The sequence below is a fragment of the Sminthopsis crassicaudata genome, chromosome 4 (genome assembly GCF_048593235.1).
Source record: "Sminthopsis crassicaudata isolate SCR6 chromosome 4, ASM4859323v1, whole genome shotgun sequence".
NCBI lineage: Eukaryota > Metazoa > Chordata > Mammalia > Dasyuromorphia > Dasyuridae > Sminthopsis > Sminthopsis crassicaudata.
The window spans coordinates 452,830,623-452,846,773 of NC_133620.1; the positions used below are offsets into that span (position 1 = coordinate 452,830,623).

Consider the following 16,151-nt stretch of genomic DNA (forward strand, 5'->3'; position numbering starts at 1 on the left):
CATCAACTTCTGAAGCTGAACTCACCAACACAATGAAGAGTTACAGAACTTTTATCATACCTTTTCACTACGTCTTTCATCTGTAAAATGAAGGGATTGGATTCAATAGGAGAAAGGAGAGGGAATAAGCTTTTATGTAGCACCTACTGTGTGTATGCACTTTTTACAAATATTATGTCATTTGGTGCTCACAACAATTCTGGTAGGCCAAGTGCTGTTATTATCCCTCTTTTACAGACAAGGAAACTTGAGGGAAAGAGAGGTTAAATGGTTTTCCCAGAGCTACCCAACTAGTAAATATATGAGGTCTCATTTGAACTCAGGACTTACTGACTTCAGACCCAGTGTTTTCCCCACTATGCCATGAGGTGCCTCTAAGGTCTCTTCTGGTTCTCCATTGTATGATCCCAAGAATCATGAAGGCCTCACAATTGCTGCTATGACTTTTGAAGGAAAGAGAATTAAGAATCCCAATCCTTCTCAGCCTAAGGACACTTCTGGGATACGCAAGAGGAAAAACCTGAACAATAACAAGCATACGAAACCAAACCTGTTCTCCAGAGGCTTTAAGGATGATCTTTTCTAAATGGCATAGGATGGAGTTTGAAGGGGTTTTCTTTGGTAAATAAGAATATAATGAGAAACCTGAATACTTTTCCCCTTTCATTAATTAGCCTCCCCCCCCATTACTCCTACTGCTTCCTAATATCTTAGATAGATCCTACTGTCACACTCTTCTTTTAGGTGTATGGTTTTCTTTTATGGGTCATTCTCTTCTTTTTTCTCTTATTTTTTCACTTTTAGATCTTGCCTCATTCCTCCTCTTCTTCTGCTCTGACAGATCAGGTGCTTACGCTAAATGCTGGCTGATGACTGAAATGTCTCAGGACTCCCTAGGGACTTGCCTCCTTCTCTTTCCATTATTGTTCCTTTTTTTCTCTTTTCTCTTTTCCCAAAAGAGGGAAGTTAGCCCATCTCTAAGTCTATATTTCCCACCATGAGTTTTTCAAAGCATACTGAACCTGTTTCTGTGATCTAAAACTGTTCTGTCCCTGGCTCAATTCCTACTGGCTTCTCAAGTTTAAGGAAGCTAAAGGAAATGAGATGATGATCCCAAGTGGGCCTTTAGGACCCAGTGGTTCTGGAAGAACAGCTCCACATGTCTCAGTGCTGGGGAGAGCTAGCCTTATTAAGCAACCATTATAAATAAGGAACTTTGCTAAGTGTCTCAATAGATACAAAGAAGACAGGTCCTCTTTAGAGCATTCACAGCTGTCTAGAAGAAATAAGACATATAGATAGCATTTAGATGTAATGTACAATATGTCATTATCATAAGAAGGTATAAAGACTTTGGGAAATCCCAACAGAGTAAGATTTCTTGTGATTGGAACAATCAAAGAAGACTTCAAGGGAGAGTTTGTCCCTAACCTGCAAGGACATGGAGGCACTGAGCAGTTAAGAGTAGAGAGGAAAAGGATCCTCCCATGTAAACAAGAGGAACATGTGGAGAGTAAACTCATGGTGTGTTAAAGAAATGATTAGTGGTACAAATTGGCTATAATGCAAAATGCCAGGAGGACAGTGGGATAGATGCATGAAAAAAATGGGCACAAGCCAAACTGGAAAGTTTGTTAGAATGTTAACCTAGAGAATTTGGATTATGTTCTATCCCATCTTCCTCCCTGCTAATATACGCAGCCCATGATGATTCTCCCCCCCCCCCCCAGGCTGGGGTTAAGTGACTTGCCCAGGGTCACACAGCTAGGAAGTGTTAAGTGTCTGAGACCAAATTTGAACTCGGGTCCTCCTGAATTCAAGGCTGGTGCTCTATCCACTGCGCCACCTAGCTGGCCCTATGATGAATTTTTTAATAATTATAACAACAGTTGATACTTATATAGTATTTACTATGTGCCATGCACTGTCCTAAGCATTTGACAATTATTAATCTCATTTGATCCTCACAACAATCCTAGGAGAGAGATGTTATGATTATCATTATTTTACAGGTGAGAAAACTGAGGCAAACAGAGGGTAATTTGCCTGAGATTACAGCTAGTATCTGAGGCCACATATGAACTTGAGTCTTGCTGATTCCAGGCCTAGCATTCTATCCACAGTACCTGTTATGATCCAATAAAACTAATGGTATTTGGTTAATTTTTTTTAAAGTCACAAGCTCAGACATATCCAATTTGCTTTGCTCACCCAAAATATATTCAAATGAGCAACAGGGAATAGTTCCTAACATGAATGATAGAGGTACACTAGCTCTTGAGATCCAAGCTCAGTAAGTAATGTTATTTAAATGGGTGTTTTTTAAATGAAACTATTTCCTGGGTGCCATATCAGGGAACAGCTCAGCTGCTTTTGTGCAAATACAAATCTTAACTGCTTTTACTGCTTTATTCTTTCCAAAGAGTAGTCTGAAAGACACACAGGAAAGATTGAATCCCTTGAATTACACCCTCATTCTTCAATCCTATGTCTCTCCAGTACTTGATGTTTTTTCTGAATTAAGTTAAGATCAGCAGGATCCTAAAGGCCCAAGCTTACTTTTATTTAAAATGAAAATTTAAAAGGATACAATGATGGCTTGTTAATAGATGTTGTATTGAATTGCTCAGTATAAAAATAACCCAGGGCAAATGTAGGATCCTGGCTCAGTCCCCACCACTTATGGCTTTTCATGTCATATCTGCTTGGTCTACCCCACTAACGGCCTTGTCTTGCACCATGAATGGACATCCACTATATTCTCAGAATTTCCTTGAATGTAGTTTCTAAGCAGGAGCAATGACAACAATACTCATCTTGGACTGCACAATGGCAATTTTCAGCTTATTGAAAAGGCTGAGTTCCCTGGGTATTCTGCTGGTTGACCATGATCTGCAGGCTCTTCTCACAATGGAAAAAGCTAAGAATTGGAGTTAGAAGAACTGAGTTTGAGAGCTCAGGTTCTATAACTCAGTAGCTATGATAATGGTCAAGTTCCTCTCAATGCCTGATCTATTAAAAGAAGGACCGGATGAGGTGATAGCCAGGGTCCCTTTTCAGCTCCAAACATTCTGGTTTTCAGCCCCATGGACAGTTTCTGTTATGTTGGGAGGCATCCATAGTTTTGTTCAGTTCCTTGAGACAAAACAGAGTGCTACGGTGGAAGGAAGGCTGACCTTGGAGTCAAAGGACCGGAGTTTGAATGCCATTTACCACCTACATGACTCATGCAAATGGCTTCTCCTCTCCAGAATTAAGCTTCCTTATCTATAAAATGCGGGAACTGGACAACACAACCTCTAATGAACCTTATCCAGCTCCGGGAACTGGACAACACAACCTCTAATGAACCTTATCCAGCTCCAGCTCCATGATGATCTAATCAAACTGACTCCTTGACCTTGGCCAGCTCTTGGGAAATATTTGCCAATGTTCCTAATTATGGCCAGTGAAAAATATGTGGATGGATCCAAACAAATCTATCACTACTGGTAGAAGCACATCTCCTGATGATGTGTGAGTACATATTCATTCAAATGTGCTAGGTGACACAATAAATGCAAATCAGGATGACATAATCTCTACCCTTTAGGACTCTGGAAGGACAAAATATTACTGAGTTTTGTTTTGCTCTCATAAATCAGCTATGGACCAGCACTTATGGCTTAATGGCAAATCACATCAGAAATATATATCCATTGTAGATAGGATTAACTGGGCTCCTTTCAGAAGAAAATTCTTGGTAGCTATGCACCAATTAAGTGGTCAAGAAGGAAAGGAAAGAATAGAATGAGAAAGTCAGGATTTCCATTCTTTCCTCATCTTTCTTAACTGAAAGGGCTTCATAAACTTCATTGATAAGTAAAGTGGGGAATCACTGACATGGTGAATGAAACCCTGGGAATGTCCTGGCTCTCTATGGAAGGAATGCTAACAGGCTGCCTGGGAATCCCATCACTGGCTCTGACTCTCCTTTCAATAGACAACTAGCCACACTTTCTGCAGGTCAAAGGAGGTTCCATAAAAATGGCACCATCTGCCCACAAGCAGATCTTCCACTCCTATGTCATCAATGAGTAGCTGCCATCAACAATTTTTATACTTGATATGAAGCCATCATCCTAGACTTCAGGAATTTTCCACTTGCTCTCTGGATGCTTTCTTCTACAGAATACCTGTAGTTTCTGAGTATCACTCAGATGGGAACAGAAGGTCCTTCGGCTCATGGATTTGCCTTATCTTTCTGCAGCTTCTGATCTCACTTCAAGCTCCTCTAATCTGGCCTACCTCTCAGAGCTAGCTGAAAGCAATTATTCTGGGTTGTAAATGAATACATCAAATGCAGCCTGTTGCCTTTTGTGGCCCAACTGTATAAAACTATTTTAAAAGATTCACCCTGCCCCTTATAGCATTTGATCCTTTACTTAAAGAGTTTCATCAATTGTTGCAAATGGAGCTGTGCTGTCTCTGTGAAATGTGAGTTCAAAAAGTACTAGAGGATGAGTTGGATAAAGTTTAATTTTTTAAAAATTGTCTCTAAAGACACTAAACACTAATCTCACTTTTGAACAAATAAAGTCACTACTCAAGAAAGGTGAGTCTCTTTTTTTTTAAGGCTAAAAATGATGATGTAGCAGAACAATAGATATGGAATTTAAAGATTTGGGTAGATTACTGTCATTCATCAATGTGACCTTGGATAGAGCATTTCTCTGTGCCTCAGTTTCCATATCTGAACAGATACTCTGCAAGGTCCCTTCTGGCTAGTAATAAATACTCTGAGCCTATTTGACATTTGCCATCTTCATAGGATGAAGTGATCCAAATGACTGGTTTCTCTTCTTTCTTAGTACAAAAGGAAGAACAAGTCACTTCTTGCATTTGAGTCTTTTTATGACTACCAATAATGTGTCTGCTATCAAAGAAGAACTTATTTTGTCCAGGTGCTAGTGGTTTTAGCATTATTCATACCACCCACTTACACTTATGTGCTCTCCTAAAACTTTCCTTCCCCTCATCCACTAATAATCTCTGTGACTCTGCCATGGTGGTGATGCACCTCTGGTCTGTATATGTTTGAACTACTCAAGGCCAGCTATTTTTCACTGGTAGGCTGACTACCAGAAACTCATACAGAAACTCACATCTCCTTAGCAACAGATTTTTCTCTTAACTTTGCTTCTTTCTCTTACTTCTGTTAAATTAACTTGTCAATCAGATTTGATAAGCTTATAGGAGAACATGAGTAGAAAATATACAATGGGGATAAGCAGGAAAGAAGAAACTACAACCCACTGAAATCTTAAGACATTTATACTGGATCTCTATAAATCACTAAATGTGCTTCTGTACAAAAGACTGTGTTGTTATTTTATTCATAAGTTGTCACCATTGTTTGAGTTCACAATCTTGAGATTTATAAGAGTAGTTTTAAACAATAGATTTTTCTCTTTTATATTTACTTTTATTTCCACATCTAACATATATTTATCATTTTATATTCATTCCATAATACTGAATTCATCCCAAGGTTCAAAGAAGTACAAAGAAAAGAAGATAATTAGAAAGTAAAAGTTTCTGTTTCTGATAAAGAGACTAATTCCTCCACCTAGCCTTCCATTCAGGAACTTCTGCAATATCTTTAAAAAATGTTTAAATCCCTGCTCCTTGGTACTCACCTCCTAACTAAGAAAATGACTTCTCAAAGTGCATATACCCAGAAGCTGACATCCAAAGAAGATCATGCATGAATCCCTGCCCTATCATGGGGGAGAAATTAAATACATAGGCTGAGAAAAATAATTTTAACCAAATTTTTGAATTTTCCCCTTCCCAATCACTCCTAGAGTTAGAAATGGTGTGGTACTGAGTTTTTTAAGCCATAAAAAGAAGCATTTCTTATTTAAACAAAGCCCCCTCCCTTTTTTTGACTGCACAAGAGGTATTTATCAAAGCTGAAAAAAAGAATAAAACAAAATATAGAAATACTGATCTGGCTTCTTTTTTGGTTGGGAAGGAAGGGACAAGCAGAAGGAAGATTTTATTCTTACAAAAGATTAGTACAATTAACTGTGAGGATATGCTTCCTCAGACTGTTCATCTGATCTGCCAACATTATCACTATACCCAACTTGAAAAGAGGCATCCTCAGTCATAATATGGCATTGGGAATTCTGCATGTGCCTTTGTTGGTCTGACTTGATTCTTAGAGCCTATCCTTCAACACTATAAACTCTGCTACATCTAAGAGAGTTCTAAAGAAAAGCTTTCACTTTCTTTAAAGTTCCCTGTCCAATATTCTTTATACAGTCACTCTTTCAAATAACACCTAACATTTTGTACTTGTTAAATCTTGAAAATCAAGAAGGAAATTGAAGGCTCACAGCTCCTCTTAAGGATTATGTGGTATGTGTCTATGTATAATGGAAAAAAGAAGTGGAAATGTTTCCTGAACAGAAGGTCTTGACAACACCTTTAAAAACAAACAAACTTACTCTTAACTCATGAAAATGAATTAAGAGTAAAGTAAAGCTTGAATGTTATATAATTATGATAACCAAACTTGGTCCCTCACAGAAGACATGAGAAAACAAAGTTACTTCCCTTCATTACAAAGTGAGTGACTAAAAGGTGTGGAATATTGCATATACTACCACATACAGCTGATTTGTTGGTTGATTTTATTGAGCTCCCCCCCCCATTCCTTTTTTTTTTTTTTTTGTATTGTTGTTATAAGCAATTCCCTCTGAGGAAAGAAGTGCCTATCTGGAAGAAAACATGAAGGAAAAACAGAAGGTATGACAACAAAATTTTTTTAGAGTATTAGGAAACATTCAATAAATGCACTTGAGGCAATTATAAAACCTCCATATATTCTCTTCATACTATTTGTTCTTGAGATAAAAAAATAATTAAAACTATTCATTTTTTTCCTCTGTGTGTCAAATGACATAAGGTGCTCTTCATTCTGATTCCATGCACTAGAATCTCAAAAATCAAGCCAAAATAGATAAAAAGAAAGCTCCAAAAGTTCTTTATACTTGACTGTAGTTTGTGCAATAGGTCTTACAAAAGGCTAGTCCATAGAACTATAGACATTAATGGCACTGCCACCTGCTCAAAGCTAGTGGTCACCTGGGTTCTGACCTCAGACTTGTTGCCACCTTATTATAAATCTCTGGGCAAGGCATACAACCTTTCCTCCTTGGCTCTGTCATGTGGAATATACTGATAACCTAAGGATGCTATGGAAATTCATCAAGAAAACCTAAAGCACTTGAGCTATTAATGACTCACCAGCTAAATGCATGCTATTTCAGCTTCCTCATCAACACTGAATGAGGTACAGCCAGATAAATCATTCTACTTAGTGAATGAGGTCATTAAGCTGGAGATCACCTTACCTTCATGATCACTGCTTGAAGAGGATGACTTCCAAGCAGGCTGGGTAATCATGTTATGTTGTTGTTCATGAATTTCAGTCATGTCTGACTTTAAGAGAACCCATTTGAGTATTCTTGGCAAAGATACTGGAATGGTTTGTCATTTACTTCCTGAGCTCATTTGACAAATTAGGAAGCTGAGGCAAACAGGATTACACGACTTGCCTAGGTCACATAGCCGCTATGTGTCTAAACTAAATTTGAACTTACAAAAATCAATCTGCCTGATTTCAGATCCTGAATTCGATCCACTGTGCCAGTGTGTAATTATAATACACCTAAAAGAAAGGCCCAACAAGGTTCATCCAATAGCTTTTCTATCAGCATATAACTTCTTGAAATCGGCAGTTTTTATGGTCAGGATTTCAAAGTTTTTGAAGATAGTCACTTCATAGGGATGGGGTTAGTTCAGCAGTCTCACTGAAACCTACTAGTTGTTACCTTTGTTTCTTGCCCCTGACATCTAGCAAGTCACCAAGGTCCTGCATATTTTGTTTCCACAAACTCTGTGCTCCAACCAATGTTTTATCTCCCCTATGTATCCTGTATTTTCTCCCCTATGTATCCTGTATTATCTCACTACCATTCCTTTGAGAACTTATTCCTCATATCTAGGAAGCCTTCTTCTCATTTCTGTTTTGAAATTCCCTATTCAAAGGTATCTGAAATCTCATTAAAAAAAACAAACCAGCTATTCTTTTGCACGATACAGACTACAACCCAATCCATGCCTACCCACTTTGTGCATCTCTGGTCTACATGCTCCCAGAAATTTCCCACAGGCACAGAGGATCTCTCCAAGGTGCTAGAGCTTTTCAGTTTCTCCTGACATCCAAGACATACATAAGTATGATTCTGTACTCTAATTTTAGAACCAGTTTATCTTTTAACATAAATCCTTTGTGGCTATTAATTTGCTCTATTAGTTGGGCTCACATCTACCATGAATCTTCACTATTCTCTGAGTGAAACTCATTTTCATTCTTTCCATGACTCAAAATGGTATAACAATGGAAATATATTATTATTAAGCAGGCGAAACTTTGTTTCTGGAAGGAGCTGGGAAAGGGGTCATTAAAAGATCTTGGTAAATTTTCAGAAGCAATCTAGCCTATTTTGCTATTCCTGTTGAAATTCTATTTCATCTTTATGACCAATGAAACTTTCCCTGGAAATTCACCTTGCCTCAGATTTTTTATTTTTTATTTATTTATAACTTTTATATATATATATATATATATATATATATATATATATATATATATATATATATATATATATATATATATATATATATATATATATATATATATATATTATCTTATGAATTATGAATTCCAAAAGTCCAGGGGCCATACCTTATTTAATCTTTGTAGCTTCCTTACCATCCAGGATTTTGTATAATATTAAATTTTCAACAAAGGCCTGTTGAATTGCATTGATTTCTGAACCTCTGATATTTCCACATATGAGGGAAAAGCTTTTATTTGCTAAATAGGATCCCATTTGGAAATGTTAAATAAAAAGCGGTGGAATGGAGGTTGTAGTTTGTGGCAAATGTTCAACTTCAGGAGAAATACTTGACTAGATGCATCCAGAGTCACACAATACTTTTTGTTTATACTTCAGGGACAAAAATACATTGTGGAAATAATCCCTTAGATAATTCCTTCATTAAAATACTATTCAATGCTTCACTATGGCTACATTGGGTTCTTTTTTTAAAATTTTTTTTATTTAGAATTTTTTTTATAATATTATCCCTTGTGTTCATTTTTCCAAATTATCCCCCCCCTCCCTCCACTCTCTCCCCCCAGTGACAGGCAATCCCATACATTTTACATGTGTTACAATATAACCTAGATACAATACATGAGTGTAAATACCATTTTCTTGTTGCACATTAAGTATTAGCTTCTGAAGGTATAAGTAACCTGGGTAGATAGACAGTAGTGCTAACAATTTACATTCACTTCCCAATGTTCCTTCTCTGGGTGCAGTTATTTCTGTCCATCATTGATCAACTGGAAGTGAGTTGGATCTTCTTTATGTTGAAGATATCCACTTCCATCAGAATACATCCTCATACAACATTGAAGTGTATAGCGATCTTCTGGTTCTATTCATTTCACTCAGCATCAGTTGATGTAAGTCTCTCCAAGCCTCTCTGTATTCCTCCTGCTGGTCATTTCTTACAGAGCAATAATATTCCATAACCTTCATATACCATAATTTACCCAACCATTCTCCAATTGATGGATATCCATTCATCTTCCAGTTTCTAGCTACAACAAAAAGAGCTGCCACAAACATTTTGGCACATACAGGTCCCTTTCTGCTCTTTAGTATTTCTTTGGGATATAAGCCCAATTTAGCAGCAATGCTGGGTCAAAGGGTATGCACAGTTTGATAACTTTTTGGGCATAGTTCCAAATTGCTCTCCAGAATGGCTGGATTCTTTCACAACTCCACCAACATACATTGGGTTCTTAAAAGGCTAAGGTAGAGAACCATGAGTTTTGACTGGTTCATCCAAACTGTGAAAGGCTTTCTGTTTCCCAAGCACCAAACCAGTTACACTTGGAGAATCTCTGCCAGAAGGTTGGCCACCAAAGGATGCCATTTTGTTTTGTTTTGTTTTGCTTTGCTTTGACGGCAGTAATTCAAAATCACCTCCTGGAATTTGGCATCACAAATGAAACAAGTTTGCTTTTGAAGAACTATTAAATGATAACAATAGTAATATCTTATATTTGTACAGCACTTTACTTTTCAAAGGGCTTTCACCTATGTCAGATCTACATTTTGAACAAAGCAGTCCAGTGGAAAGAACACTGATCTAGAAGTCTTCAGAAGCCCAGAATTAGAATTGTACTTACTAGTTCTGGGAGCTTAGGCAAATCATAGCGTCTCTGAAGATAACAGCTCCTATCATAGATCCCTTCAAGGGTTTTGTGAGGGTCAGATGATACAATGCATATAAAAGCATCGTGTATGTACAAAGCAACAGAGAAATCTGTGCTATCATATTTGATATGTGATCCCTACTCATGTCGGAGTGCAGAGCAGAGAATGATAGAAAGCACAGAAAGTCCAACAATATACTATATATAAATAAATCTAACTACATTACAAAATTCTAAAAATGACAGCTTTTGTTTCATCTCTCTCCTTCTGCGACTTGAATAAACTTAGTTTTCTAACTCTGACAAGTGCATAACATTTACTGACTCCAAACTAAAAAGCTTTTTTGATTCAGACTAGGATCTGCCTTTAGAGAGAATAGAAATCCAAGAAATTAGCTAAGTTCCTGACATCAGGATTTCTTCAGACCTACTCTGAAGTAGAAAAGACTACACAAGGCAGCCAGTCAGATGGATCAGAGATTTAGAGCTAGAAGGAAATTTAAACATAATCTAGTCCAACTGCCTCATTTTATAGAGCAGGAAGCTAAAGGAAGGGTCTCCCATCTAAAAATGACTAAGTAAAATTAGGCTTTACAGGGCCATTCCAAAACTAAGTATTTTGGGTTTTCCTTCAGGCAAGATCTAAACAAAAAACCCAAGCCATAACCACATGATAATTCCTTACTGGTAGGTCAAAAGGAAGTGAACTGGCAGATTAACCAGGCAGGCAATTGGAAACAGGAGAAGCAGAAGGTTTGAAAAATCTCTGATAGAGATCTGACCACGTCTCATGACAGAAAGTCACAAGGATTTGTATTCTATATTTAAGAAGATAAAACCAATTCAGAAATCTGATTTTCAGCTTCTTTGAGTCAACATTCTCAAAGACCAAAAAACTTCAGATCTATGTTCTTTGGGCTTTGTGAAAGTTCAGGAGAGGCACTAACATCATAACATAGTCATGGGGGAAAGGAAACCTCAACATTATCTGACGCAACTGAAGTTTTGAATACAGAGAAAAGAATAATTCAATTTATTCACTGTTCTACATTATGGCAGATACATTCTAGAGTAAAACATACCCAAATATAACATGCTGTCCACATTTGTATTTATTCTGCAATAAATGCTTAAATAATCAAATTAACTTATTTCTCTGGCATGCTGAGTCATCCATCTGACCTCTTTGACTTCCTGCAATGAAATATTTCAATGCCAACTGGACTTTTATGGAACTGACTCATAAGAAGAAAATTTTTTAAAATGACGTGGGAAATAAAGGAATTTTATTTATCACCTTTGAACTAAATGAATGATAAGGTAAAGAAATGAGGGAAAGCACAAAAGTACCCAATATATACTTCAAGAAAATTAATCCTATCTTATACTATTATTTGTCCTTCATTCTAGAGAGAACCATGACATCAGCAAGGTAATGTCATGATTTGTAAATAAATTGGATTTAAGTAAGACAAGGCTGTACAAAGTCACCAGCCTCACTCTCTTCTCTGGAGCCATCTGGGTCTAGTGGCAAGATATAGATCTGGACAAATGGAAATAGCCCTATCCTGTCTTATAGTAGAAAATCTTTTGCTTTGTTTTGCTGAGGCAGTTGGGGTTAAGTGACTTGCCCAGGGTCACACAGCTAGGAAGGGTTTAAGTGTCTCAGACTAGATTTGAACTCAGGTCCTCCTGATTTCAGGGCTGGTGCTAGATCTATCTACTGTACCACCTAGTTGTCCCTATGGTAGAAAATCTTAAGGGCTCCTTTCCACATCTACATATTAATGCTATATGCTATGATTACCATAATAGATAATATATTTAAAGACATTTCTGTATGTTTCCTGTTTCCTCCTCTTCAATGATGATCTGATCCAAAACAAAATAAATAAAACAGCATAAAGAAAATCACTTTAAATGGTTTTTAATAATTTCCCCAGGCAACTCTAATCCTAATAATGCTGTATCTTTTGTTTAATTTACATTTTCACAGAGAAACTTGGAAATTTTAACCCCCCTAAAAAAACCCAAAAAAACAAAAAACAAAAAACAACAAAACAGATTCTCTCTAAATGGAAAACATGGCTGGCTTACCATTTGAAAAAAAAAAACAAGCAAGCCTCAATATTGTTCAATCAACTTGGCAATATTTGTCCCATCAAGACACTTACTGTGTGGACTAAATAAGTACAATGCTTGGCACATAATAGACACTTAAAATTGTTTGCTGACTGACTAAATAATTAATAATCTGTTACTGAGCTTAATAGGACCTGTACAGACTCAACATAGATTTCTAAGTTGATGCATCTCAATTTTGCTATTAATGACTTGAAGGGGGGGAAAAGTGGTGGGAATTCAGTCTACATAATCATTCAGTTACTAGTTTTTCTAGTATCTAAGTTCATTTATATTAATCAGAAAGAGTCATTTCTTTAAAAACCCATCATCAAAACCCTTCATTCATCATTGTGAATCTTCTTTTGAGGAAATCCAGTTTAACCTGTAGTCCTGATACTCAACACTATTCAATAGGCCAAGAGTAGTTGTACTTTTCAGGGCAAATTAAAGCCCAAGGGAATGTAAGTACTATACCAGTAAATTGATGTGCCAAGGCTATCCAATAAGCCTTTCTTTTAATTGTCAGAGGTCATAAAAATATATACCTACGTACATTGAAATCAGTAAAGATTTCTGATTCTTCACATTCACAGCAAAGTATCGCTGATTCACTTTCTTCCAAATGAGAGCTCTGAAATGCAAACAAGATCATTTCAGTGATCCAAGTAAGTCCACAAGCAAATGAAGGAAAGCCAGAAGGAGTCACTAAATCAGCATAGGATCATGGGTGAGAAGCATGCTAAGATTCTGATTAATGATGGATAGCGTGGAAAGCATAGGGTTGGTAAGGTGATTGGTAAAGTGATTAAAAAGATCAAGTGGGAAAATTTGATTAGTTGAATCATCTTTAGATTTCATAAAAGTGCTGTCCTGTCTATAGAGAAGATAACACTGATAGAAGTTAACACTGATCAGCATGCATGATTATATTTTCATAAGAGTCAGAATTGCACATATTGTCTTAAAGATGTTCTTGTGACCACCAACACACATTTATGAGGTGGCTGTTCAGCAAGAAGCTTTTGAACAGAAGCTAAATGCCCAATGATGATAGAACCCATTGTTGTTAGTTCATAGGAACATGCTTTAAATTAAATAACAGAGGTAATGCAGGAAGATATCTTGAGGGGTGGGAAGACAGAATCAAAGTAAACTCATTCTATTCAAAATCCTCCAAATCTATCACAAAAATAACTTGAGACTTTTTTTTTCTCCCATTCCCATATCACTTTAAAGAACCTGTTTAGAGCAAAGGAGAAGGAAAATAAAATATAAGTCAAAAAATTTTAGCTGAAATCAATAGAGTATGTGTAACCTTGACTAGCAAAGTCACACCAAAAGAAAGAATCAAATGGATCCGTTAAAACCGGAAAACAGAAGTATCTCCAGACAGAATGGTGTATACTTTTTTTGTCATCATAATCTTCTAAATACGAATGTCTGGATTTCTGTCATTACATAATGACTCTGAAACTATCCCTATTGACTCATACCTTTGATCTATCAGAGTTGAGTCTGTTTCAACTTGTAAAAGAGCCAGACAGATTGAGTTTTAGAATGTAAATAAGCTTATATGAAGGAAAGCAAAATTGAGAATTGTTATTTTAGTAATTGTCCAGCTCCTCCTTTTCTCCCTTTATCCTCTGTCTACCTAATTCTCCCTTTGGCTACTTCCAGCTTCTTTCTTTACATTCAATTATTTTCTTCCTTAATCTCCTCTTCTGCCTCTATTAGAAAGTAAACAAGACAGCAAAACCATTAAAATTCTTGCTCTACAATTTGGAATTATGTCCAAAGGGCTATAAAACTGTGCATAACCTTTGATCTAGCAGTGTCACTACTGGATCTGTATCCCAAAGAGATCATAAAAAAAGGGAAAGGGTCCCACATGTGCAAAAATGTTTGTCACATCTCTTTTTGTGGTGGCAATCAGTGCATGGCCCATCATGGAATAATGGAATATTATTGTTCTATAAGAAAGCCTGGAAAAATTTAAATGAACTGGTGCTGAGCAAAGTGAGCAGAACAAGGAGAACTATATGCAGCAATAGCACAATAGCAAGAGTGTGTGAAGATCAACTATGAAAGAATTAGTTTTTCTTAGCAATGCTAAAAATGCATTTTGGATTTCCTTCGCAGGCTAATTGTACACTATTTCAAAGTTCAATTCTTTTTGTACAGCAAAATTAACTGCTTGGACATGTATAACATGTATACATATATTGTGCTTAATTTACACTTTAACATATGTAACATGTACTGGTCAACCTGTCATCTGGGGGAGGGGGGGGAGGAAGGAGGGGAAAAATTGGAACAAAAGGCTTGGCAATTGTCAGTGCTGTAAAATTACCCATGCATAGATCTTGTAAATAAAAAGCTATAGTTAAAAAAAAAAAGACTGCACATGTATAACCTATATCAGATTACTGTCTTGGAGAGGGACAGAGGGAAGAGAGGGAGAGAGGGAAAAAACTGAAACAAAAATGAATGATGAAAACTACCTTTACATGTAATTGGAAAAATAAAACTCTTTTGAGGGAAAAAATATCCTTGCTCCATTAAAGATGTATATGTGACATTTTCTCTATCACTCTCTCTTGCATTGAGGGATAGAGAATAGAGAGGGAAAGATTATGAAGGATAAAAAGGCAAGTTAGCTCATTTTATGTAAAAAGTGACATTTATATACTGCTTCTTAAGTTTGTAAAGAGCTTTAAATATCATCTTATTTTAACCTCACAACAAGTCCATAAGATAAGTACTTCTAGTAATAGTAATCCCATTTTACATTTCCTTATCCATGACTATACAAAGAGTGTTTACATTTGAACTCAGGTTGTTCTGACTCCAAGCTCAATAATCTATTCTTTGCTTTGTGCCAGGCTATCTCAACATGTATTTTGTTTTAATCATGATCAGTATAAACTAGAGTAAGAACTTAATTTTAAATAAAATATGTCATTAAAGTTGTCAATCATGAGTTAAGAATTAACCCTTCCAAAGCTAATAATAAATATCATTCATATAGTATTGTAAGCTTACCAGTGATTTCTCACAGTTCATGTAATGTATATAATGAGTTTTTGCAAACAATATGACAAGTTAATTAATATAGACTTCCACATTAACTTTGAAAGTCTTCATTCTTATGAATATTTCATCAAATTTATACCAATCCTTTTAAAGGACCTTTTAAGAGGTCTTATAATCTACATTTACATTCCTCAAATTATATTACAACTGTGCTATATACTTTTTTTTTTTTTTGCTGAGGCAATTGGGTTTAAGTGACTTGCTGAGGTTCACACAGCTAGGAAATGTTAAGCACCTGAGACCACATTTGAACTTAGGCCCTCCTGATTTCAGGGCTGGTGCTCTAACCATTGTACTATATGCTTATTAAATTATATATGCTGTTATCTAAATATTATTATTGTCTTATCAAATCTAATAAGATTTGACTCATCCATCAAATATGTACTTGTAACTAAGGAAAATGTATATGTAACATAGCACTAAATTAAGGATGCTACACGACAGGAATCATTTCTACTGTGACCCAGCAGAAATTAAAGGCCTGTTAAGAGATCTGGTAGCCCTCATTATCCTTTCCCATATCTTCCCATGGTGCTATGCAACCTTATCTTCCCCTTGCATATTAATGCCATAAGAAATCTGT

General features: G+C 36.3%; 1 protein-coding gene across 4 annotated transcripts in view; it reads right to left on the reverse strand.

Annotated features, from left to right (window-relative positions):
- The window catches only part of SSH2 (slingshot protein phosphatase 2), a 225,901-nt gene that overhangs the window by 148,413 nt on the left and 61,337 nt on the right, over nucleotides 1-16,151 (reverse strand). Inside the window, exon 2 of one of the 4 annotated variants that reach the window (XM_074263779.1) lies at nucleotides 13,026-13,103. The exons of 1 other annotated variant lie outside the window; for it this stretch is intronic. In XM_074263779.1, the coding sequence (XP_074119880.1) occupies nucleotides 13,026-13,103 (78 nt within the window). Of the gene's footprint in view, nucleotides 1-330; nucleotides 641-13,025; nucleotides 13,104-16,151 lie in introns of those variants that run through there. 2 more of the 4 variants (XM_074263778.1, XM_074263783.1) reach the window with 2 other exon arrangements.